Here is a 27,345-nt window from a genome sequence, read left to right on the forward strand (position 1 = left end):
AACTTGAAGGTGGATTAGGAATTAACTGAAAGAGGGAAAATAGTGGGTACTAATTGGGGGTATTATATCAGGTTGGGAGATATATGGAGTGGAGTGCCTCAGGAATTGTGGCTGATCTATGTAAAAGATCTGGGTTCAAAAATATTTGGTCAAACTCATAGATGATACTAACTTGGAGAGGGAGTCATCGAGTCTGACAAAGAGCTAAGGAATTACAGAACGATCTAGACAAGATTTGCCAGCAGGCAAAACTATAGTAGATGAGATTAAAGACACAGAAATACAAAGTCTTATACATCCTGACCTGATCCCAATGAGTGCTGGTGGAACTGTGACGCCACGGGTGCACTCCGAAACACAATCCGGTTGTAACCATCCTCCAGCCTTCCCAGTGCTGGAGGCTGTTGAAGTGATGGCAAGCTAACTATTTCCCTGGACCAAAGCCCATGCATCCTTGGTCTACTACTACCAAGGCAAGGAACCCACACTATTCACAAGAGCACAGACCTCATTCCTGGGAGTAAAATGGTCCATCTCCTTGTAACAATGCAATCTTAACGTCCCCTACAACAACCATGATCTAAGCACATGCAGGCCATCTGACAGTCAGAGCAAGTAACTTGCAGGCTGTGCATATCGCTGGAGAAACACCAGGAGATGAGGGGTCCCTCCCTGCAGGCTAGCCTTCTACCTACACCAAGCTACCACAACCAGACCAGCTCCAGGGTTACCTGCGGAGAAGGCAGATACCACAATATACCATGCTGGCAAGATTGCTGCTATAATCCTTTGTAGCACCCGTCACCCAAATGTATACAGCTGTATAGCTATGTACAGGAAACTCTCGATTTACCGGCACCTAAATAACCGGAAATCTCTCTTAACCGGCAAAATTCAGGAGTAGGTTCAGGTAAGTTTTACTTCATATTAGTCTCCATTCCTGGATCTGTGGCTGTGTAATTGGGGTTTCTGCACTTATTGCTGAGCAACAGGGACGCTTGGTCTGTGGCCGGGGTTCCTGCACTTGTTGCTAAGCAACAGGGAAGCCTGGATTTGTTGCTGTGTACGGAGCTCTCGTACCTTTTAACTATACCTCTCTGTAATCCGGACTTTTTGATAAACCGGCACCATGCCGGTCCCGTTGGTGCCGGATAAAAAAGAGTTTCCTGTATGGCCTTCACTACATTTACCCACAAGTATTGTGAAATGTGTACTATAGTATACTCTCCATGAAACTATGTCCTAATAGAGTACAAAGTTCTTGTATAAAATAAAATAGCAAAATACCAGATTTTAAATACTCCACAATTGTGTTCACACGGATTAATTTTTCCTTTAAAGAACTTTAGTAAGAGAAATTTGCTCAAGTGTTCATGGTCTGGTGCATATTTAAGGAATGTTGGGGTTTTACTCATCTGCACTTGCCAGCTCATGATTTTTTGCTCATTCACTCAACAGATTTCTCAATTCTGCAACTGGTATCATGAGTCCATCCCATAACGATGCCATCTGTGGATCAATAAAAGTTCCCTTCTCATAACTTTATTAAAATCCTGTCCAAAAACAACTGCACCTCTGCTCCTCATTCATACTATTTAAGAAATGACTATGCATCTTTATCCAAAATATGCACAAAGTTAATGTTGCTCACCTCCACTACACTACTCCTTTCTACAGTATCTTTCTACTCCCACATTCATATTTTACAATTGCTGACTGGTACTCAGTTCAAATACACCCACAATCACCTCCCATAGACAGATATTTATCTATACTCAAACTTGGAGAGTCTGCCCAGTTTGAATTTTCATTTTTTTACCTTTCTTTAACATTTAAATACATACTTTTTGTACTGCTGAAAAACAGTTCCAGCTTGACGTAGCTGCATACTACAATTTGGACGCTCTCAGAGGTAGTATCACACCACTTCAGCTTCAAGACTGTGGCAATATAATTGCAGCTAGTGGGAGTCAAAATTTATGTTCCCAGGAATCAACTGGAGCATCGGGAACTATTTAAACTTCATTTTAAATATTTTAAACAGAAGTGTTGGCTCTCTGCTAACATTAAGCATTAATTCTGCGTATATGTGGGAGCAAAAATGCTCCATTTTCCTTAGCCAGAGATTGATGCAGGAGCTTGAATTATAACTTGGATCAGTCTACCGTAGGTCAATTTATACAAGGTATCAATTTGGTACTGGTAACTATAAAATGATGAGGCACTTCCTATAGATTTTTTTAAAAATTAAGTTTTTGTAAAGTATTTCTCACTACACTCATGGTAGTGCATAGGGGAACTGTGGGGGGGGGGGGGCGGGGAATAACTAAACTGTTTCTCGTAGGTGCAAATTTAGAAAACATTTCAACAAGTAATATCCCATTGTCTACAAGAGAAATTAATTTTCCTTTGTAAATCACACTGGATAATGTTCCCTTAGCCAGTGAGAGCAATTTGGCAATGCTAACTGCTCCTGTGATCCCTGCTGGAAGTACACTTCTGTGGACTTTGCGTGAGATTCAGCTGTGGTGGTCTCGATGGATGGATGAATGATGTGTCAGCACTCTCTGTATAGGCCCGTGTATGAAGAATGGTCACTGAGAGGAGTTCCTGAAGGGCCACTGCTGCCCATAAAATGATACTCCAGCGTGTATCGTCACTTTCAGAAAAGGACGGGTAAGGGGAGAAAATTGGAACAACAAAAAGAACCAATCCAAATTCTTTGTGTAAAATAGGTTTAATATTGTTTATACCGCTACATAGATGGAAAAAAATGCTAAGGGGCTTCTGCGATGCCAATGACTTTATCCTGCGTGTAGCTGAGCTATATAGACCAGGCATTAAGGCTAATTATCTCAGCACAGATCAGCAGGGTTTGATTGGTGATCTGTACTAAGATAATTAGCCTCAGTGCCTCTGGGTTAGAGAGGGAAAAATTGGGCAGAGGTCCCACTTCTGATTGTTATCCATTGACTGATGCTGCAAACGAGCTTCATGCTCCTGATCACTATCCAGCAACTCTTCCCGGATGTGCATGTGTGAGGCCAGGATCTTGCTCGGTTGAATAACCTGCCAATGATACCATATGAATAAAAAAACAATCGGTCAAGCTGCAGAAGCACCACCCCAGCCCCCCCCACCCCACACCTCCCAAGTGCCTGTTGAATCATTCCCCAGCAAGAATTCAACACCTTCAGGCAGGGAGGGAGAAACTTGAAGAAAACCGGTTCACCTATCTCTAGATCCACACACCTTGTATATTAGGATTTGCTCTTGTCAAGAGCTTCAAATTTATCCATATTGAATCTTTAATGCTGTGGTGTGGATAGTGTTCTCTCTTCTAAATTACTGTCTTTTTACTCCCTCCTTCCACCACATGCATAACGGACTGGGGCAGTCTCCTTCAGGTAAGTAATTGTGTATGTCCCCAGTCCATTCTAACTGGTGCAATTCATACCACTTTTATTTGTATGAGTGAAATTTCCACTTACAGCAGTGTAATCATTCTCATCACACTACTTTAATTTATTTATGCTGATTCAAAATGATTGTCGTGTATACTTATCCCTTTATGGAATAAATATGTTTTAATATAACTGGGTACTTGAGTATCCTTCTAATAGTGTAATGTTTTGTATAGGCTAAAAAGCTTAAAAAAATTCTCTAAAATAGCTAACATCACTTTCATGTTTTTATTCCTTTGGCTATCTGGGGAGAGTTGTGAGCTTGCTTGCATTCCTTGTGCTAAAATGAGATAGACTAATTGATATACAGTAGATATATTTTAATAAATCTCAATCAATCACGCCTGGAGATTGGGATTTCCTGCCCTTTACTAAAATTAACTGCTTCCCCTTCTAATATTTTTCCTGTAGAATTAAGATACCCATGTTTTGTAAGTTTGTAAAGATTCGATCACTTTTACATACCTAACAAGTGAGTGACTTTTTGTGTGAATTTATTCCGAAATCTGCTTTATCCTTTTTTTCCCCCTCTGACCAGCAATCATTTTGTTGTTGTCTTGCATTGGACCATTCAATACTCCTTTATGTTGCTAGTCCTGAGTTGTTGATTATGGAAAATAATAGTCTCAAAAGCAAGTATGGGATTTAGTCCAGAGAAAAGGCAAAACTGGAAATGTGGGGGAAGGGGGTGGGGGGGTGGGGTAGGAATCAGAAAGTGGTAAAGAAAAATACACTATGTCTATGATCATGTGGAAAGAGAAAAGTCAGGTTAATGATTAAAGTGTTGTCAGAAAAGTTCTGATGAAGGGGCTCCTCCTGAAATGTAATCTGTGTATTTGCAGCACTCTTTTTATGGGATATACTTGGTCCAGTGATTTTATTTGTCATCTCTATTAATGTGGGCAATAGTATACAGGTGGCATTTTACATAAGAACATAAGAATTAGGAGCAGGAGTCGGCTATCCGGCCCTTCGAGCCTGCTCCGCCATTTTCTTTCAGTTAGAAAGGCTGATGCAACTTTGAGGGTGAAAGCAAGCTCTGCTCATCAGCTATATATTACATGCGCATGTATCCATCACCAAACAAAGGGGAAGGGGGAGCTGGATGTTGAGGCTCTGTTTAAGCCAACATGGTCACTTAGTTGAATTAAAGGTATGGTTTATTTGCATTTAACTGAAAGTCAAATCATTTGAACAATACGTTACTTGGTAAGTATCAGACCAATTGAAATCAGATCTTAAAAGTTGGATGTTGGCGTATATATAGGAAAACCTGTCTGAGGAAAATGACTGTGGGCAGAAATATTTCTTAATAGCATAAATTATAGACCTGTTCCAGATGTTTAAGAAAATATTACAAATGGTAAATATTCAAGATTGTGGCAAGAGAACAATAATCATCTCCTTTTTCTTCAACAGGTCAGGTGCCTAAAAGGACAGAGGGGCTTCTCAGGCCCACACACTTTTGATAGGATCCATATTGTGAACCATATAGCGGATGATGATTCATTCCACTCCTCTGATGAAGATCTAATAACTGATTCCATGAGGGTTCATGATCTCCGGGGGGTTCCTCACCATTTTCACCACCTCAGCAGAAATGCACAAATGGAAACTAATGATAAGGACAGTGAGGACAGTACAGACAGTGATAATGAAGATGGAACAATACATCCTAGTCTCTATAGCCAGATTAGTAACCAGAATGTCTGCTCAGCAAGTCAGAAACAGACAGAATCTTTCTCCACCACCGTGTGACCATCACTGTGAACAACACGAGACTTCCTGGTTCATATCAAAGACCAGGTGGGCTCCGGTCATTCAGACTTGAATGCAGCTTTCAGTCTTGCCTGCTGATTAAACTAAAGGGACTGAATTGAGCAGCTACGTGGGGGGTCTGCCATTGAAATGGCGGAGATGATGTACTGGATTTCATACTGGATAATCTTTTGAGGTGGGGGTGGATGGGGAGGGAAGGGAGGTCATTTTACCTGTTCTTTTGTCTGCCTTAACCTTTGCCAAACCTTTCCAATATAATTGTTGTTGCCACATGCTAGTACGGGAGAGGGCTTGCGAAATGGACAGTATTATATACAGTATCTCCTTTGTCTTTTTAAACTTGAAATGCACACTTCCTAATTTATTTTGAACGGGAGATTTTGTTTTCCCTTTGCTTGATACTTCAGTCAATGGAATTGTGAGCCCTCGGGACATTGGTTGCTTATAAAAAAAAAAGATGCATCATCTTGTGCAATATAAATTGTATTTTATGGTAACGAGAACAAATTTTACTTGTTTGAGATAAATGTACCATGATGGTCTTAACAGAGGATTAATTAAATGAGTTGGTGCCTTCAAGGCACGTTTTGGTCAGGAATTTGTCAGCTGACTGTCTTAATTGGGCATAACAGTACAAAAATGTGTGCAATTGGAACGTGTTAAGAAAGCAGCTCCACTGTATAGTGTATCATGGGCTTGCTTAGGATCCCAGCAGAAAAACATCTGTATCTTCAAGAAAATTACTTTTATAAGTACAAAAAAAAATCAAATGCTAAGATTGCTGTTTATAGACCTTTATGATTTTACCCTTTTTATTTTTTGTGTTTTCATTTGAGGTGTTTGATAACAAATAGTGATGTACCTGTGGTATGTGTTGCAGCAATATCTAATTTTATGTGTTACTTTGTTATGACAGAGAAATGTAGTTAAGCTTTAATATAAATATCTTTTAATGTTAACTGGGAATGCATTGAGTTGCATTTCTATCATTGTATCTACCACCCACTTAAAAAATTGGGGATTTCAACATAGTCATGTGCTGATTACCCTAGTTTATACGTTTAAGGAAATGCAAAAACACTATCAAGAAACTCTGTTATGCAGAGGAAAGGAAACCGCCTCAGAAAATATCCTTGTTAAATGTACGTTAGCTCTGCTTGGCAGTTGTTAACACTAGCTTTTCCACTTCACTAATGAGAATGCTTGTATAAACACTATCAGTGCTTCTCTTTTAACTTAAAATTATAACATGATCACAATAAATAAACTTTACATGATTTTAAAGGGATAATATTGTTTCTCATTACTTACATGGCTTTCCCATTGCTGAAGTAACAGGGAATCTTAAAACCAAAGAGGGAATGAGAATTTTAGGCATTGTGCCATGTTTTAAGATATGCATTTCCTTATGACTGCTAATAAATTGAATTATTTTGTTGCAATCTTTCACTATAAAGTGACACTTATATGGCTGCAAAGATTAATTTCAAAATTATTTCAGATAAATTGCTGTAATGATTTAATTTGTCTTTGTCAGTTATATGTGCCTTCCTAATCCTTGTTGCTAATTTCAAAAGTATTCCTTTATAATCAAAAGAACCAAATTCTTAGATTTCTACCTTAACTCATTGCATGTGTTCTGTTTTGACACTCATTGTCATTTACATTCACTGGACTAGTTTAAGAAAATGAGCTTATTTCAAGAAAGCAACTGGCAGCCTCAGTGTTGGGACACAATCACATAGTGTTATGTAAGATAACTGGCAAAATTTCAACTGTTTCTAGTAAAATATTATGTGGGAATACATTAGAAATATATACATTTATTTCTTTGTGTTAATGTGGCAATTCCATGGCAAAAATAAATTATTTTCCTGTAGTTTTCACCTCCAACATTAAACATCTATCCGAATGTTGCACCTCCGTTATATGTTGTTTGCAAACCGTTAGCCTGCCTACGCAGTCATCCTTCCTGCTGATTTTGTTGCTCCTTTTTAACATAAAATCAAATGGTAGCAAATGTATCCAAATACAGGAAACTCTTGACTTACCGGCACCTAAAATAACCGGAAATCTCTGTTAACCGGCAAAATTCAGGAGTAGGTTCAGGTAAGTTTTACTTCATATTAGTGGCCGTTCCTGGATCTGTGGCTGTGTAACCGGGGTTCCTGCACCTGTTGCTAAGCAACAGGGACGCCTGGATTTGTTGCTGTGTACGGAGCTCTCGTACCTTTTAACTGTAATCCGGACTTTTTGATAAACCGGCACCACGCCGGTCCCCTCGGTGCCGGACAAAAAAGAGTTTTCTGTACTTGGGTATATATTCAAAATATAATGAGCTTTTGGTATTTAATGCCAGGTGTATTAGGGCCTCAATTGAGTTCCCAGAGCAAAGACCACACTACATATCGGCCCCTTCCCCCCAATCACCCATTTTTCTATGATAGGTCACTAGATGAACCATCATTGTCTGGAAGATGAAGAAAAACCCAGCAGCAGAAGCCCAGAGAGGTGCACCTCTTGTCGAATCATGTACCAACGTTGAACATGGCTTTGGGGAAGTTTGCAACTCCCACTTCTTTGCTTTCAAAGAAGGTAATATGGCAGCAAATGGGAATCAAGAAGCACAAAAGTGTTTAAGGAATGGAGGGTATGGTGGAATCATGGCAGCTCTTTTGAACATGAAAGGCCTGCAAGAGCTGCAAGCACCAGTAAGGGAGCTATGTTTACCTCTGCCAAAGACTGTCAGCAACTTATCACAGAGTGAAACAACCAGTCTATCCAATGTACAACATTCCTGTTGGAATCCTGTTTGTTTTAAAACTCATTTAGGAATACTGCATTTAGTTGACTGTTGTTAATTGTTAATTTACATGTAAATAGCTTGTAATTTTTTATGTCATAGGTCCATTCATCAATTGTTTATACCCTACGTACAACTGATGAGATAAACAACTAGAAAAATCAGAGAGAATCTGCACCTTTACTTTTTCATACAGAAATCACATTCTACTTCTATGTGTGTAAAGCTGAATCATTTCCAAGCCAACCCTTGCAGGATTATTCAGTTCTCTCTCCTGTTGTCAGTATTTGCAAAATGGAAACTGGTCTCTTATGCAACTTGATCAGGAACTGCACATTTTTTTGATCAAAAACATTGCAAAAAGTCAAACTTTCTACGGAGCAATATTTTGAACTTTTATATTATTAGCTGTTGTCGATGGTTTCATTGTGCAGATAAAGCCTTTTTTCAGCTGTAAGCATGCAGGAGGATACTTTGGTTTCTGATATTAAACGATTACTTTGTGACTTGTGACATTTGTGAAGATAAAATAAAATTGGGCCTATTCACTACACTATTCAAAAGAAGTGTTGCTTTCCAGATGAAAGAACACAGCAAAGGCTTATATGGATAGGAACTCCATGAACGCCGTCCACCTTTTCCTTTGTAAATGCACACAAAATACTGTGCTGAATAGAGAGTCTGAGCAGCCTCTACTAGATTTAATAAGCTTACATCAAATACAAAGTGCCAGTGCATGGTCATGAATTAGACATTAGCCATCCTGGTCATTATTCACACGCCCATGTATTAAAGTTTTTACAGTCCTACCAATACCTATCAGATTATCTAAGGTGCCTCACCCAACCTGAGCCACTTGGTCCAGTATATGCTTAGGGTCAAGCAAGGCTGTGTCATCGCACCAACGCTCTTCTCGATCTTCCTGGCTGCAATGCTCCATCTCGCCCTCAGTAAGCTCCCCGCTGGAGTGGAGCTAATTTACAGAACAAACAGGAAACTGTTCAACCTCCGTCGCCTCCAGTCCAGATCCAAGGTCATCCCATCCTCTGTCGTCGAATTACAGTATGCAGACGACGCTTGCGTCTGCGCTCACTCGGAAGTCGAACTCCAAACCATCGTCAACACCTTCACCGAAGCATACGAGAGCATAGGCCTTACACTAAACATCTGTAAGACAAAGGTCCTCTACCAACCTGCCCCCGCCACACAGTACTGCCCCCCGATTATCAAAATCCATGACAAGGCCTTGGACAACGTGGACCACTTTCCATACCTCGGGAGCCTACTGTCAACAAGGGCAGACGTCGATGAATAAGTCCAACACTGCCTTCGGTGTGCCGGTGCAGCCTTCGGTCGCCTGAGGAAGAGTGTGTTTGAAGACCAGGACCTCAAACCCGGCACTAAGCTCATGGTCTACAGAGCAGCAGTGATACCCGCCCTGCTGTATGCCTCAGAGACATGGACCATGTACAGCAGGCACCTCAAAGCACTGGAGAGGTACCACCAACGCTGCTTCTGCAAGATCCTGCAAATCCATTGGCAGGATAGGCGCACCAATGTCTGTTCTTGCTCAAGCCAACATCCCCAGCATCGAAGCTTTGACCACGCTTGATCAGCTCTGATGGACGGGCCACATCGTCTGCATGCCCGATATGAGACTCCCAAAACAAGCGCTCTGTTCGGAGCTCCGGCACGGCAAGAGAGCCCCAGGTGGGCAGAGGAAACGCTTCAAGGACACCCTCAAAGCCTCCTTGGAAAAAGTGTAACATCCCCACCAACACCTGGGAATCCCTGGCCCAAGACCGCACAAAGTGGATGTTCAACATGGAAGCGTACTGATTCGTCAGTTGAGGGAGGGCAGTAGGAGGTGATCCGCTGGAAGATTCCTTGACCTTGTTTGACTTGAAGCCATAAGAGTTCATGGGGTACAATCAAGATAGAGGACTCCCAGCGCCACTCCCACTCAATTGAATGTCACTGTGCCCCACTTTGGTGAGTCAATCTTGCCGGTGGGACAGGACACAGCCAGGATGGTGCTGGAAGTGTCTGGGGTGTAGGCTGCCGGTTCTAACAATGAACAAATAAAAAGTTAAATTTCACATAACACACTAACTTCGGTTTTGTGTATCTAACTTATTTTTATTTGAAGGCTTCAGCCTCTCTCAAAAGCATTGGTTTGGATTGATATTTTTCCCCACAGCTTACACTGTCAGCTGGAGGAAGATGTTACAACATGAGTGTATCCACGGTGCATATCAGTAGGATTCTCAGTGGAAATGGGTGAGTGTATCCCATCATGGTGTGAAAGGATTTCTGAGGGTTTTTATTGAGTTGTTTCAAATGATTTGAAATCATGCTGAAGAATGAATTCTTCAGGTAAACTTTCATATTAGCATACAGTAATAATTTTAAGGTAAGAAAGGGCCTTTGTCAAATTCAACCAGCTAGTCGGAGAGAGAGAGATTGAAATGGGTTTTACTGCCACCTGTGCTTTAATTTGCGATAATTCAATTATTCTTTATATATAGATACTATTCTGAAAGCTTTTTAAGTATATTGCAGAATTATGGGCACTTGTGCTATGTTTATTCTTTTAGGTCAAAAAATTCCTATTAATACAGCTGTGTGGGTGAAGGAAAAGAAGGGAAGGAAATTCTGGAACAAAGATGTTTCAGATTAAAACTATTATCAATCCCCATCTCAGTACTACTGCAATTCAGGACCCTCAGCCACTTAAGAACATAAGAAATAGGAGCAGGAGTAGGCCAATCGGCCCCTCGAGCCTGCTCCGCCATTCAATAAGATCACGGCTGATCTGATCCTAACCGCCAATCCACTATTACAGAACCATCTCCTGAATCTAACAGAATTAGACACATGAAATAGGAGCAGGATCAGGCTACACGGCCCCTGGGCCCGCTCCGCTACCCACAGGGCCATGACCGATCCGAACCTAGACTCATGTCCAAATTCCTGCCCGCTCCCTGTAACCCTTAATTCCCTTTACTTCTAGGAAACTGTCTATTTCTGTTTTAAATTTATGTAATGATGTAGCTTCTACAGCTTTTTGGGGCAGCATATTCCATGGACCTACCACCCTCTGAGTGAAGTAGTTCCTCCTCATCTCAGTTTTGAAAGAGCAGCCCCTTATTCTAAGACTATGCCCCCTAGTTCTAGTTTCACCCATCATCGGGAACATCCTCCCCGCATCCACCCGATCCAACCCCTTCACAATCTTATATGTTTCAATAAGATCGCCTCTCATTCTTCTGAACTCCAATGAGTAGAGTCCCAATCTACTCAACCTCTCCTCATATGTCCATCCCCTCATCCCCGGGATTAACCGAGTGAACCTTCTTTGTACTGACTCGAGAGCAAGTATGTCCTTTCTTAAGTATGGACACCAAAACTGTACGCAGTATTCCAGGTGCGGTCTCACCAATACCTTGTACAACTGAAGCAATACCTCCCTATTTTTATATTCTATCCCCCTAGCAATGAAAGCCAACATCCCATTGGCCTTCTTAATCACTTGCTGCACCTGCATACTAACCTTTTGAGTTTCGTGCACCAGGACCCCCAGATCCCTTTGTACTTCAGTACTTTCCAGTTTCTTGCCATTAAGATAATAACTTGCTCTATGATTTTTCCTGCCAAAGTGCATAACCTCACACTTTCCAGTATTGTATTCCATCTGCCAAATCTCTGCCCACTTACTTAGCCTGTCTATGTCCCACTTGCACCAAACCCCAGGGCCACCCATCCCCCAGTGCTACCAACGGCCAGGGCCCCTGTAGGGATGCTAATCCTCACAAGCCCCCTCACCTTCCCAGTGCTGCTAAATGCCAAGTACCCACCTCCAACTTGGTATATGTTACCTGCTACCTTGTTGCTTGTTGTTTATATAGTACTTTAAAAAAGGTAGGAGATAAAATTGAAAAGGAATATGCTTAAAATTTGATAGGCTTTGAAGAAAGAACAGGGGAGTGGGACTAATTGGAGAGCTCTTTCAAATAGCCAGCACAGGCACGATGGGCAGAATGGCCTCTTTCTGTGCTGTAAGATTCGATGATTATTAATAACTACATCTGGTGCAAAAATCCTGTTTGTCACACTTCAACTATCACCCTGAACCTTCTGGGTCACATTTCAAAGGCAAGTATAATGAAAGGACAAGCTCCAGGAACACACAATATCAGAGCCATGCTGTCTACAGTCTCTTAACTGATATCTATATGAACTCATTTTGGTTTACTTAACAACAGCAGCCTCTTGAGCAGGCTTTGTAGTCTACAAAGGACACACACCTACAATGTGCATGGTGTAATGTTTCTGATCTTATCAAACAGTGCATCCTTTGACTTACGGTAAGTCGTACCATAGGATATTTGTTGGTAGTAATTAAAAGTCTTGTATAAATGCTTCAATGTGTCTTTCAATGTTAATTAACTCTCAAATATGGACAGTAGGAAACGCTGCCAGCGACCATACTGTTTCCTAGCCCAGCCTGCTATACGTCCCAACAAATCATACTTGTAACAAAATAAGCAGATAATCTGTTCGCCGTGGTGTTGGTTGAGGGAGAAATGGTGGTTAGGACACCAGGAGATCTCCATACTCTTCAAATAATCCGTGGGATCTTTTACATCCATTAAGCAATCTGATGGGGCCTCAAGTTTAAGATCCCAACCGAAAAGTCCCAGTTTTGACAATGCAGGACTTCCTCAGTACAGCACTGGAGTGTCTGACTATGTTAGAACCAGGGGTCACAGTCTAAGGATAAGGGGTAAGCCATTTAGGACAGAGATGAGGAGGAATTTCTTCACCCAGAGAGTGGTGAACCTGTGGAATTCTCTACCACAGAAGGCAGTTGAGGCCAATTCATTAAATATATTCAAGAAGGAGTTAGATATATTTCTTAAGGCTAAAGAGATCAAGGGATATGGGGAGAAGGCAGGGACAGGGTACTGAGTTTGGATGATCAGCCATGATCTCATTAAATGGCGGAGCAGGCTCGAGGGGCCGAATGGCCTACTCCTCCTATCTTCTATGTTTCTATGTTATATGCTTAAGCTTGAGGTGGGACTTGAACCCACAACCTTCTGACTCCAGTGCAAGTACTATCAACTGAGCCAAACTGACACTTGGATTAAGTATAATCTCAAATACAAAAAACATCTTGAGTAACTGGATTTTGCTTGAGAAAAAAAACACACAAATCAATCCAAAACAGAACAATCTCTCTTCACAGTGGAACAGTCACTTCTGTTTTGTATGTGTTAAAAAGATAAAGACATGGATAGAAAGGAAGTCCTTGCTGTAAGAATTCATCCCATTGCTGATTGTAGAACGTTGCTGAGTGCAAAATGGCTGTTGTTTGCTTGCTGGGAACGGGAGCCGAATGGTTATGTGACTGAGCTAAAACTCCAGAGGCCTGGATTAATAATCCAGAGACATGAGTTCAAATCCCACCACGGCAGCTGGGGAATTTAAGTTCAGTTAATTAAATAAATCTGGAATAAAAAGCTAGTATCGGTAATGGTGAAACTACCGGACTATTGTAAAAACCCATTCTGTTCACTAATGGCCTGTAGGGAAGGAAATCTGGCCTATATATGATTCCAGACCCACAGCAATGTGGTTGACTCTTAACTGCACTCTGACATAGAAACATAGAAGATAGGAGCAGGAGTAGGCCATTTGGCCCTTCGAGCCTGCTCCGCCATTCAACGAGATCATGGCTGATCATCCAAACCCTAGCACCCGGTCCCTACACCGACAGCCATCCCACACAAGCCCTATCCCCGTAACCCCACGTATTTAATCCCCCCTAACACTAAGGGCCAATTTTTATCATGGCCAATCAACCTAACCCGCGCATCTTTGGACTGTGGGAGGAAACCGGAGCACCCGGAGGAAACCCACACAAACACAGGGAGAATGTGCAAACTCCACACAGTCACCCGAGGCCGGATTTGAACCCGGGTCCCTGGCGCTGTGAGGCAACAGTGCTAACCACTATGCCACCGTGCTGCTCCTAATGGCCTAGCAAGCCACTCAGTTGTAATAAACCACTACAACAAATAATAAGAATAAAACCGGACAGACCACCCGGCCTCAGCACCGGCTTCAGACATGACAATGGCACACCCAGCCCAGTCGACCCTCAAGTCCTCCTCACTAACAGCAGGGACTTGTGCCAAAATTGGGAGAGCTGTCCCACAGACCAGTCAAGCAACAGCCTGACATAGTCATACTAACAGAATCATACCTTTCAGCCAATGTTCCAGACTCCTCCATCACCATCCCTGGGTATGTCGTCTCCCACGGGCAGGACAGACCCACCAGAGGTGGCGGCACAGTGGTATACAGTTGGGAGGGACTGGCCCTGGGAGTCCTCAACATTGAAGTCTCATGGCATCAGGTCAAACATGGGCAAGGAAACCTCCTGCTGATTACCACATACCGCCCTCCCTCAGCTGATGAATCAGTACTCCTCCATGTTGGTCGTCACTTGAAAGAAGCACTGAGAGTAGCAAGGGCACAGAATGTACTCAGGGTGGGGGACTTCAATGTCCATCACCAAGAGTGGCTCGGTAGCACCACTACTGACCGAGTTGGCAGAGCCCTGAAGGACATAGCTACCAGGCTGGGCCTGTAGCAGGTGGTGAGAGAACCTACACAAGGGAAAAACCTACTTGACATCGTTCAATTGCCAATTGACTTGTTCCATTGCCCTCTGCCAAATAGCCGGAGCTGATGCTACCCCGAATACCAGCCGGCTGTATTGGTAGAGACCTTTATGGGTGTTGCTTGTGAGGTATTTTTTTGATGCTTCTTCTACCTCCATTTGTAGATACGCCTGGGCCAGATCAATCTTAGTGAAGCGTTTCCCTCCAGATAGCGAGGCGAAAATATCTTCAATCCGCGGAAGTGGATATTGTACGGTGTGAAGGACCGGGTTCACTGTTACCTTAAAGTCCCCACAGATGCGAACCTTCCTTGGTTCCCCAGGCGTGCTGCTCAACGACTTTTTCATCACAGGGATGATGGGTGTAGCCCACTCGCTCCAGTCTACCTTGGACAGTACACCTGAATGTTCCAGACTCTCCAGCTCTGCTTCGATGGCTGGGCGGATCGCATAAGGTACCGGTCTGGCCTTAAAAAATTTTGGGCTTGCGTTTTCTTCAATTTTAATCGTCGCTGTCATGCCTTTTAGTGTTCCGAGTCCTTGCTGGAACACTTCATTCGCGTCAGTTAGGATCTTTGACAGTCGCCCAGGTGTGACGTCATCCTTTTTGTCAGCCACAGTCAGTGCCTGTATGGAATGCCAATCCAGTTGTATTTTCCAGATCCATTCACGTCCCAGTAATGGTGGTCTTCCATCTTGTAATACATACAGGTCTAGTTTTGGTGTTTCCTTACCGTTATATATAACGGTCACCCTTATTTTTCCTTTGGGGTAGACTTTTTGCCCCGTGTACGTCTTCAAAATAATTTTTATGTCTCTCAAGGGTATGTGTGAGAATAGCTGCTCGTAGTCCCGTTGGTTTATGACTGTTAGGGCTGATCCTGTGTCCAATTCCATCTTTACCTGGACTCCTGCTATCTTGAGAGTGACCCAAATGGTTCGGTGATCCTCCGTTGTGATCACATTATGTCGTTTCAGACAACTCAGTTCCCTGCTTTCGGAGTCGTTATCACTCTTTTGTTCGTCTGAACTATTCTCCGTCATCTTATGTACCTTCTTGTACTTTTCTTTGGTAGGTTTCTTATTGCTGGTTTTCTTTCCCGACCTGGAGACTCGTGCTATGTGTCCTACTTTTCCACACTGTCTGCACACTTTGTCTTTGAACCAGCGATCATTCTGGTGTGTTGTTCTGCCGCGGCGATAGCACTTCTCTGTTCCATATGACATTTCGTTTGTGCCATATTCTTGCGGTCTCTGTTGTATCTCTGCAGCGCCCCATGCTGCTGCTTCATATGATACTGCAATGCTGAAAGCCTTTTCCAGTGTAAGGTCCTTTTCAGATAAAAGCCGTTTCTGGGTTCCTTCACTTTGAAGCCCACACACAAACTTGTCCCTTAAGGTATCTGCCAGTCCCGCTCCAAACTGGCAGTGTTTCGATAGTTTGCGCAGTTCTGTTAAATAATCAGCATTGCTTTCATCCTTATGCTGGTTCTGTTTGTGAAACTTGAATCTTTCTGCTATCAGCAGCGGTGTGGGGTTTAAATGTTCCTTTAGTATCGTTACTATGTCTTCAAAACTCTTTTCCATTGGCTTCGTTGGGGTTACTAGATTTCGTAATAAACCATACGTCTTTGCACCCATTAAATTTAACAATACCGACGCTTTCTTGTCATCTGACACCTCATTTGCCTTGCAGTACACCTCTATTCGTTCGACATATGTAGTCCAATCTTCGACTTCATTGTCAAATGCGGTGATACTGCCGCTCTTCGGCATTTTGGGTGTGGTTTAAAATGGCGTCTCCCAATGGCTTAAAATGGCGTCTCCCGCACTTTGCTTCCTCCCCCGCTGCTGCCAACGCCGTTCCCGGTGGTTCTCGTGGCAATGGCGGTGCCCTGTAGGTTTCTGCGTGTCTCTCTCCCTCTCTCCGACGCTGCTCGGCCCCTGAACACCAGCTGCGCCCTATGCGCTCTACCCTCTCTCTCTCTCTCTCCCCCGTCGACGCTGCTCGGCCCTTTGCTGTGCCGCTCAGTCGGGCTCTAGCCCGCCGCTGTCCGGGAAGGGTCTGCGCACTACCTGTTGCCAGCCCATTTCGCTGGACCACCTCGACTGGAAAGCCAAGCCTGGCTCTCGACAGCCTCCTCCGCAATTCTCGAGTCTCTGCTGGATGACTGGGCGGTTGCCCGTGGTCGACGCCCGAGTCTCTGGCCTTGACCTCCAATCCACTGATCCCCAGGAACGAATCCCCGGGAGGTGATGCAGAGTTGCAGGTAGGTTCGAACTTGCCTCGTCGCCAACGTTGTGTCCGTGTATAATAAGACACAGACTGCGGAGAACGGTACAACAGGTGTTTACTCAACGTGGCTCACAGTGGAACTGATCTGTACAGATTACGACTCAGGGCTATATACAGGTGTGGTCACTGCCGGTACTACAGTATACATGAGCTGTAAAAGACAGTTCCCCACTTAAAGGTATATACATTACAGTTATGGTCTGAAATTGTTGAACTCAATGTTGAGTCCGGAAGGCTGTTCAGTACCTAATCGAAATATGAGGTGCTGTTCCTTGAGCTTACTTTGACCCTCATTGGAACAGTGTAGAAGGCCGAGGATAGAGAGGCCCGAGTGGGAGTGGGGCGGATAATTAAAATGACAGGCGACCAGAAGCTCGGGGTCACACTTGCGGATTGAATGGCAGTGTTCCTGTTGTTGTTGTTGTTAGCAATGCTGCTGGTTTTCTCATGAATATACACCTGTTTGGAACTGAAAAGAAAGGCAGGCGAGGAACAGAACTGCAAGTAAAGGTTGTCAGACAAATATGTTAAATACTAGTACAAAGTAGCAGCTAATGGGTTTAATAACCTGTAAATGTATTTTTTTTAAAACAGAGCTAGAGACTGGTGGAAAGTGATATACACAGTCAGACTGTGAAAGGGCATTTTAATACAAGAGGTGAGTAAAACCATAGAGCGAAGTAAAATGCGCATGGGGAAAACTGGCAGGAAATGGGGGGAAGATATCAAAAGTTTGAAGTTCCTAAGACCAGAGGCTGCACAGCGCCAAGGAGAAAGATAAGATACCGTTCCTGAAATTTGCATTGAGCTTGATTGGAATGTTGTAGGAAGCCATGGTTTGAAAAGTCTGAAGGGGGGATGAAATGGCAAGTCACAAAAAGGGCAGAATCATCCTTGTGGGCAGAATTGAATGGTTGGAACAATATACAAGATTGGAGGAAGTACTAGTAAATCATTGCTCTACATAGAAAGAATGTTTGGAGCCCCCAATCAATGCTGTGGGAAAAGGACAAATGGACAAGTCTGGCTACCATTGCACGGGAAAGTATCCGGGAAGAGCAGCTGGAGCAAGGGTTGATGCAAGAGTGAATGAGGGTAATGTGGAGGAAACAGTACTTCTGAAAAGCAGAGATTGGCGACAGAAGAAGGGAAGATGTGCTTGGTGGTGGGATTACATTATAGATAGCAGAAATGGTGGAAGATAATCTGGTGGATGTAGAATGCAAAGGAATTGAGAGCAGAGAGGGATTGAGAGCACGGATACAGAAATATGGAATGGATGCAGTACAGAGCTTTATTGACCACAGATGAGGGTAAACCATGACGGAGGGAAAAGGGACATTTCTGAAACTCTGGAATGGAATGTTCAGTCAGAAATGAAGAAACCGAGGGCTAGAGATGGAGTCTTACAAGAAGGAAATTAGGAAGAAACTTAATCCAAGCAGTTGGAGGGGTATGTAGGCATGTAACACATGTCTGTGGAAAGCCCACTTCCACGGATGGAGAGAAAGAAGTCCAGAAAGGAGGGAAGTCAGAGATGCACCACATAAAGGTGAAAGACATGTGGAAAAGGAAAGCATACTCAATGAAGTCGTACAGACTGGAGGAAGAGCACAAGGATCAATAAAGACAAGGAGATCAGTAAATGCAATTCAGTAAGATTGGAACAAGCAAAATTTAATAGAGGTGTTCAAAATCACGAGGGGTCGTGACAGAGTAGATGGAGAGAAATTGTTCCCGTTGACGGAAGGGTTGAGAACCAGAGGACATAGATTTAAGGTGATTGGCAGAAGAACCAAAGGCGACATAAGGAAAAACATTTGTACGCAGCGAGTGGTTAGGATCTGGAATGCACTGCCTGAAAGGGTGGTGGAGGCAGACTCAATCGTGGCTTTCAAAAGGGAATTGGATAAGTACCTGAAGGAAAAGAAATTGCAGGGCTATGGGGAAAGGGTGCAGGAGTGGGACTAGCTGAAGTGTTCTTGCAGAGAGCTGGCATGGGCTCGACAGGCCGAATGGCCACCTTCTGTGCTGTAATCATTCTATGATTCTATGATTCTACCTGGGATCCATGTAGGATCCCATAGTGATGCCTTTTATCTGGAATTAAAATAAATGTTGTTGAGGATGAAAACAACTTCAGTCAGGCGTGATGTTTTGGAGGTGGTAGTAGGCATCTTGGTGATGGACTGGATGTGGGGTTTGAAGCTCAGCTGAACAGAAGGCTGGGCCGCATTAGGTTCAGCTTGAACTGGCACCCAGGAAGAGGATGGAATTTGGAGCAAAGGTATGGAGACTCACCTACCTAATGTTTTCAGTTCTGTGAAACTACCTTTTCTCTAATTGATGTTGACAAACCAGCTTTGTCTTTTTAGCAATTTCTGTTTTAATTTCAGATTTTCAGGTGTTTTTATTTTCCTTTTTTTTAGATTTTTTTCTCCCCTCCCCTCACTTTTCTGAAGGTATTGAGGCTTTGCTCGGCTACAGGTCCACCATCGCCGAGTATGAAAACATAGGAATGTAGGAACATAGCTAGGAATTGCTCAACAAAAAAAGACCCCAGTCCATCTAGTTCGCCTTCTACCATCCTGGTAGTCACATGACACAATAATGGAGTTGTTGACCAATCAATCTCTATCAATTAGTCTATACAAGAAACCAACGATTGTGACGAGGGAAAGCGCCAGTGGTGGAGAGCTTTGAGAACCATTGGTCCAAAGTCACCTGTTCCTCCCAAGCACGCTACACTTACCACACCTCATGTCTCAAATTAGTCATGTACTCTATCTCAAAATATTATTTTCTTAATTAATTTCTAAATTGTATTTGAATTAATCCATACATTCTGCTTCCACCATCTCCCCGTGGAGCCTGTTCCATAGATTTAGATCCCCATCCCTTACAACGTTGTTCGCTTAGCGTGGACAGCGGCCTATATCGGGCAAATGGCGCTAACCATTGGCATTACTATAGGACTCAATTACAAAGTTGTTGCTTATAACATATTAAGCACGGCGACTATTTTAGGAACTTCAATAAGTACGTACGCTGTACTTACCAATTTAAAAGGCTGTGCTGATTTCAGGCAAAGTCGGTTTCTCAAGCAGTTTCAATCAGCTGTTCACACCTTGCTAAAATGAGATTACTTTAGTGAGAAGATTGTGGAAACAACTGCTACCAATTGGGAGGGGCAGTTGCGAAGCGAGGTTTCCTATTTTTTTAAATGTTGGTTACTTTTTTTGGTTTTACTTTCCACCGCATATAGGAGGCAAATCGCGTTAAAACCAACATGCCCGCTATAAGCGCTGGGAACTGTACCACTTGCTCACTGAAATAATAGCCATGGGAAAATAATGCAGCGTTAAATGCGCATGCTGTTGTTAGTGTGTAAAAAAAAAAACCAGCAATTTGTGGCGAGGAAGAAATACGCCGTCAGTTGTGAATCACCACAATTTGCTGGACGATTTGCGCTACTCTGCCGTTAGCCTCACAAAAACCGGAGCTCCCCATCACCATCCCCATGAATTTCAAGAAAATGCTGCACTTGCGCTGTTGGAACAAATTAAACTCGCCGCAGAAAGTTAGATCTGGTATTTCACAGAATAAGGGCTCTTTTAATGGCGAGATTTATGTTCCTGTAATGCCACTCAACCTTGGAGGCCCAGAAAGGGAACAAGTGAAACTGTGGAGTCTCACTCCTGCAGGTAGTAAATAGTTCCTAGAGGCTTTTAAAATTAAAAAAAAAATTTACTTTCCTTTTCTATCTCTTATCTTTTTCTCTCTCAATGCAATTTTTCTTTTCCTGTATTTTATTTCTCTTTATCTAATTTGACTCCAAGTCACCCTATTGCCTTCTCCATTATTCCTCTGTTTCTTTCTCTACCCATAGATTTCATTGGTTGAGGAGATAGATTGCTGGTCCCACCGTTCACTAAGGCCCCAGGTGCTCCACTGACCTCACCGTGTGATGTCCCGCTCCAGCAAATTCTGGCCCAATGTTTCCGCAGATTAGCTTTGCATTCAGCCCCTTTCAAGCGCAGGCCGTGTCCTCTGGTTCGACTGTTCTGTACAAGATTAAATAGCTTGTCGTGGTCTACATTATCTAGTCCCTTCAGAATCCTAAAAACAGCAATCTCGACCTTCTCTTTTCCAGTGAGAATGTGCCCAATTTCAGTAATCGCTGTTTATAATCCAATCCCTCCCTCCCCTCAGTTATTTGGGGTGCCCACTCCTGTATCCTCTCAATAGGTGTAATAACCTTTTTTGACTGTACACAGAGCATGTGTGCATATATCCAGGGTTCAATACTCTGTTGAATACAGAGAGGCCAGCAATTGATGTTAAGATTTTATGTTTCCAGTTGGTGGAACCACCACTCAATGAACTATGGTGTGTAATTAAAAACAAAAAATGCTGGAAATACTGAGCAGGTCAGGCAGCATCTGTGGAGAGAGAGAAACAGTGTTAATGTTTCAGGTCGATGACCTTGGAGCAAAGTTAACTCCCTATGGTGTAATAATCTGATGCCTGAATCAGGCCGGTCTACAGTATGCCAGGACACTGTTGATAACTGACCAGCTAGCCTGGAGCATTAATGGAACCTGCAGGAATACGCCTGTCACTGGGTCCTGGGGTTCTTCTCAATCCACATAAGGTTGCAAGCCAATGGCCTAATAGTTAAGCTGGTCCTGGCAAAGCAAGCTTACCCATTTTCTCTGCTGGTAGAGCAAACATTTTTAACTGGTTCAACTTCAGCACTCTCCTTGTGCACACTTGGTAGTCCCTGAGCTTTGTCTCCACTGACCTGGGCTTAAACTAACTGGACAGTGAGTGTGCATTCCGTATTGGACAAACAGAAACTATACTTGTACGGATTTCCCAATGGCTTACTTTGGCGACTCTTAAATGTCATGATGGGTTTTACATGTGTCATACACCCAAATGGCAAAAACAGAAATTCTGCAGCTTTAACAGGCTTTTAGAGTAAGGCCTACATGGTCTGATTCTTCTTTGCGGAGGAGAACGTTCATAGAATGCAGGTGGGAAAGACCCAAGATCATTATAGAATTTATCCATATAATTTTGCACAGTCTTCCTCATTGAACTCTGTTGTGTGTGTACCTTTAAGAGAGAACTGATTTTATACTGTAGTACCGGCAGTGACCACACCTGTATATAAAGCCATAGCAGGCTTCTGTACTTTCAATTTAAGCTTACCCTCTGTTCAGTAAATGCCTGTTTTATTGTTCTCCTGCAGTCTGAGTATTATTGATACGCGGACACTACACTGGCGACGAGCAGGTTCGAACTCACCTGCAGTACTGCATCACCTCACGGGGATCTTTCCCTGAGAAGAAGCTTCTTGGAGGTCGAAGTCAGAGCAACGGGCGTCGACCACGGGCAACCGCCCAAGGATCCATCAGAGTTCGGAGAATTGCAGGGGAGGCTGTGGAGAGCTGGACTTGGCTCCCCAGTCAAGGTGTTCCAGCAAATCGTGCTGGTAGCAGGTAGTGCGCTGACCCTTCCGGACTGCGGCGGGCTCGAGCTCGATCGAGCGGCTCTGCAAAGGGGCCGTGCAGCGTCGTCGGGAGGAAGAGAGAGAGAGAGGGTGGAGCTCACAGGGCGCGATCGGCGCTCAAGAACCGGGCAGCGTAGAGAAAATAAAACGAGGGGAAGGAAAAGTGAGACGCGCCAAAGCCGTGGGTCGCCGCCATTACCCTGTAGAATGTTAGGAGCAGCAAGGGGAAGAAGGAAAAGCGCGGGAGGCGCCATTTTATTCCATTGGGGAAGAAGGAAAAGCGCGGGTGGCGCCAATTTAATCCATTGGGGAAGAAGAAAAAGCGCGGGAGGCGCCATTTTAAACCACCCAAGATGCCGAAGAGTGGCAGTATCACTGCTTTCGACAACGAGGTAGAAGACTGGACCACGTATGTGGAAAGAATTGAAGTGTACTGCAAGGCAAATGAGGTGGCCGATGGAAAGAAGGCGTCGGTATTATTAAATTTGATGGGCGCGAGAACGTACGGCCTATTGCGGAATTTAATTACCCCAGCGAAACCAATGGAGAAAAGTTTTGAAGAAATTGTTAATATCTTACAGGAACACCTAAACCCTACACCGCTGCTGATAGCAGAAAGATTCAAGTTCCATAAAAGAAACCAGCACAAAGATGAGAGCAATGCTGACTATCTTACGGAACTACGCAAGTTATCGAAGCACTGCCAGTTCGGAGCAGGACTGGCAGACACCTTAAGGGATAAGTTTGTCTGCGGGCTCCAGAGTGAAGGAACCCAGAAATGACTACTTTCGGAAAAGGACCTGACGCTAGAACAGGCTTTCAGCATGGCAGTAACCTACGAAGCAGCAGCACGGGGAGCTGCGGAAACACAACAGAAACCACAAGAATACAGCGCTAACGAAATGGCATATGGAGCAGAAAAGTGCTATCGCTGCGGCAGAACAACCCATGATCAGAAGGACAGCTGGTTTAAGGACAAAGTATGCAGGCAATGTGGGAAAATGGGACACATAGCAAGAGTCTGCAGGCCGGGAAAGAAAACCAACACCACAAGAACTACTAAGGAAAAGTACAAGAAAGAAAAAAAAATGACAGACAGTAGTTCAGAAGATCAGGAGAGTGATAATGACTCCGGGAGCAGGAGACTAAGTTGTCTAAAGTTACACAACGTGATCGCAAAGGAGGATCACCGAACCATTTGGGTCACCCTCATGATAGCAGGGTCCCAAGTAAAGATGGAATTGGACACAGGATCAGCCCTAACTGTCATGATTCGACGAGACTATGAGCGGCTATTCTCACACATACCCTTGAAGGACACGTCCATTGTATTAAAGACATACACGGGGCAAAAAGTCTACCCCAGAGGAAAAATAAGGGTGCCAGTTAAATACAACGGCAAGGAAACACAGAAACTGTATCTATATATACTACAAGATGGAGGACCACCATTATTGGGACGTGAATGGATCCGAAAAATACAATTGGATTGGCATTCCATTCAGGCGCTAACTGTGACTGACAAAAAGGATGACGACGTCACACCTGGACGACTGTCAAAAATTCTAACTGACGTGAAAGAGGTGTTCCAACAAGGACTTGGGACTCTAAAAGGAGTAACGGCAATGATAAAAATCGAAGATAATGCAAACCCAAAATTTTTCAAGGCCACACCGGTACCGTACGCGATCCGCCCAGCCGTTGAAGCAGAGCTGGAGAGTCTGGAGCGTTCGGGTGTGCTGTCCAAGGTGGACTGGAGCGAGTGGGCCACACCCATCGTTCCTGTAATGAAGAAATCATTGAGCAGCACGCCTGGGGAGCCGAAGAAAGTTCGCATCTGTGGGGACTTCAAGGTAACTGTGAACCCAGTCCTGCACACAGTACAATATCCACTTCCACGGATAGAAGATATTTTCGCCTCACTATCTGGAGGGAAACGCTTTACGAAGATTGATCTGGCCCAAGCGTATCTACAAATGGAGGTGGAAGAAGCATCTAGGAAATACCTCACGATAAACACTCACAAAGGTCTTTACCAGTACAACCGACTGGTATTCGGGGTAGCATCAGCCCCGGCTATTTGGCAGAGGGCGATGGAACAAGTCCTGCAAGGGATCCCGGGGACCCAGTGTTATTTGGACGACATCCTGGTTACGGGCGAAAATGACAGTGAACACCTTGCCAACCTGGAGCAGGTGCTCACTAGATTACAAGAATATGGGCTAGGAGCCAACCGCCCCAAATGCGAGTTCTTCAGGAGACAAATCTCGTATTGTGGCCACATGATTGATGAGGAAGGGTTGCATAAGTCCCCAGACAAGATTGAGGCAGTAGTCAAGGCTCCAGCACCGGAAAATGTGTCGCAACTGAGGTCGTTCCTCGGGTTGGTGAACTACTACCATAAGTTCTTGCCGAATTTATCTACAATTCTGCACCCACTGAACGCCCTGATGCAAACTGGAGTAACATGGAAATGGAGTGATGAGTGTAAGCGTGCCTTTCAGAAATGTAAATGCCTAATCACTTCAAAAGAAGTATTGGCCCACTACAATCCAACACTACCGATTCGGTTGGCATGTGATGCGTCTCCCTACGGCATTGGAGCGGTGCTGTCACACAAATTCCTTGACGGTTCAGAGAGGCCAATAGCCTTTGCGTCGCGCTCGTTAACCTCAGCCGAGCGTAACTATGCCCAGATTGACAGGGAGGCCCTCAGCCTGGTGTGGGGGGTGAAGAAGTTCAATCACTATCTGCACGGGCAGAAATTCACCCTACTGACTGATCATCAGCCTCTGGTCTCCATTTTTAACCCAAAGAAGGGCGTTCCGGTGATGACGGCGCAACGGCTGCAAAGATGGTCACTTTTTCTAGGGGCACATCAATACGACATAGAGTACAAGGGTACGAAACAGCATGGAAACGCTGATGGGCTGTCGCGCCTACCGTTGCCTACGGTGGAGGAAGCACCTGCAGTGGACCCTGTTGAGATATTCCATTCGACCATAGTCGAATGTCTACCTGTTACAAACTCAAGTATAGAGAAGGAAACACGAAATGACCCGACACACTCTCGGGTCTATGATTTGATGGTGAAGGGATGGCCAGCACATGGCGACTCACTTGCCAGCATTCTCGCCAAGGAGAGAACAGCTGTCAGTGTGCCGGGGGACCTTGATGTGTGGATCCCGAGTGGTAATTCCACCCAAGTTGAGAGAGTGCTCCATGAGCTTCATGAGGGTCATCTGGGAGGGGTAAAAATGAAAAGCCTAGCCAGGGCGTTTGTGTGGTGGCTGGGAATCGATAAAGAAATCGAGGATATGACCAAGAGATGCACAGGATGCCAGAAGGTCCAAAACGCTCCACCACAGGCCCCGCTACACCCATGGGAGTGGCCCTCATCTCCATGGCAACGGGTACACATTGATTTTGCTGGTCCATTTATGGACTCAATGTTTTTAATCGCCTTGGATGCCCATTCGAAATGGCCAGAGGTCATCAAAATGTCCTCCACCACCACGGAGAAAACTATTGCAGTCCTAAGGACCATCTTTGCCAGGAATGGCTTGCCAGAACAGATTTGCTCCGACAATGGACCACAGTTTGTGTCCGAGGATTTCCGGAGGTTTCTGAGGAATAATGGGGTAAAACATTACACATCTGCCCCATATCATCCAGCCACAAATGGATTGGCTGAGAGGTTTGTTCAGACCTTTAAAAAGGCAATAAAGGCGATGTATAACGACGACATACCACTACAACACAAGGTGGATAATTTCTTGTTTGCTTACCGGAATGCGACACATGCAGTCACCAACCAAGCTCCAGCCATAATGTTCTTCAACCGAAGACTAAGATGTCGCCTGGATTTGCTCAAACCAAACATAAGATGAGATGTTGAGGATAAGCAATTCCAGCACATCAATGAGAAGCCAACCAGGAGCTTCAAGATAGGGCAACCAGTCTTGGCCCGCAACTACCGAACAGAAAAATGGCAGCCAGGAACAATATGCACACAGCAGGGACCACTAATGTACACAGTGGACGTTGGAGAGAGCATCGTGAGACGCCATGCTGACCAGATTCTAGAGTCACAGGAACAAGCCAAAACCATACCACGAGCATGTGCACCTGGTAATGAACCCGAAGTACAGATTGCGTCTACCTCAGAATCAGTGGTATTGGAAGCTGACGAACCAACCAATGACAATGAGCCAGAATCGACTCCGTCGCAAGAACAGGATACTCGAGAAAGGCGCTATCCAGTCAGGATCAGGAAGCCTCCTCAAAGACTGAACTTATAAATGATTATTTCAGTTGATGTATATAGTACAGAGAAAATTGTAATTGTAATTAGTTATTATTTAATTGGTAAATGAATGTTATGTACTGTTTATCTAAAAGGGGAGGAATTGTTGCGTATGTACCTTTAAGAGAGAACTGATTTTATACTGCAGTACCGGCAGTGACCACCCCTGTATATAAAGCCATAGCAAGCTTCTGTACATTCAATTTAAGCTTACCCTCTGTTCAGTAAATACCTGTTATTATTGTTCTCCTGCAGTCCGTGTATTATTGATACGCGGACACTACAAACTCGTCCCACTTTTATGGTCACCACTTGAGTCCCTGTTGACCTGAAATACAAAAACAACAAAGACCCTTTACAAAGTGTTTCATAAAACCCAGTTTCCTTTTATTAAAAAAAAAAAAAAAAATTTTTTTTTATTCATTCAAGGGATGTGGGCGTCGCTGGCAAGGCCAGCATTTATTGCCTATGCCCAGTTGCCTTTGAGA

General features: G+C 43.9%; 1 protein-coding gene across 15 annotated transcripts in view; it reads left to right on the forward strand.

Annotated features, from left to right (window-relative positions):
• The window catches only part of LOC147122327 (ecotropic viral integration site 5 protein homolog), a 260,882-nt gene extending 254,355 nt beyond the window's left edge, over nt 1-6,527 (forward strand). For 13 of the 15 annotated variants that reach the window (XM_085983320.1, XM_085983326.1, XM_085983322.1 and 10 more), the window contains one exon: nt 4,884-6,527. In XM_085983320.1, coding sequence (XP_085839446.1) covers nt 4,884-5,222 — 339 coding nt within the window. In that variant the 3' untranslated portion in view covers nt 5,223-6,527. The remainder of the gene's footprint in view (nt 1-4,883) is intronic. The other 2 variants (XR_015077732.1, XM_085983332.1) reach the window with 2 other exon arrangements.
• The last annotated feature ends 20,818 nt before the right edge of the window (nt 6,528-27,345 follow it).

This window comes from Somniosus microcephalus, chromosome 3 (assembly GCF_052327205.1).
Source record: "Somniosus microcephalus isolate GS21.2 chromosome 3, FLI_Smic_1.0, whole genome shotgun sequence".
NCBI classification, from domain to species: domain Eukaryota; kingdom Metazoa; phylum Chordata; class Chondrichthyes; order Squaliformes; family Somniosidae; genus Somniosus; species Somniosus microcephalus.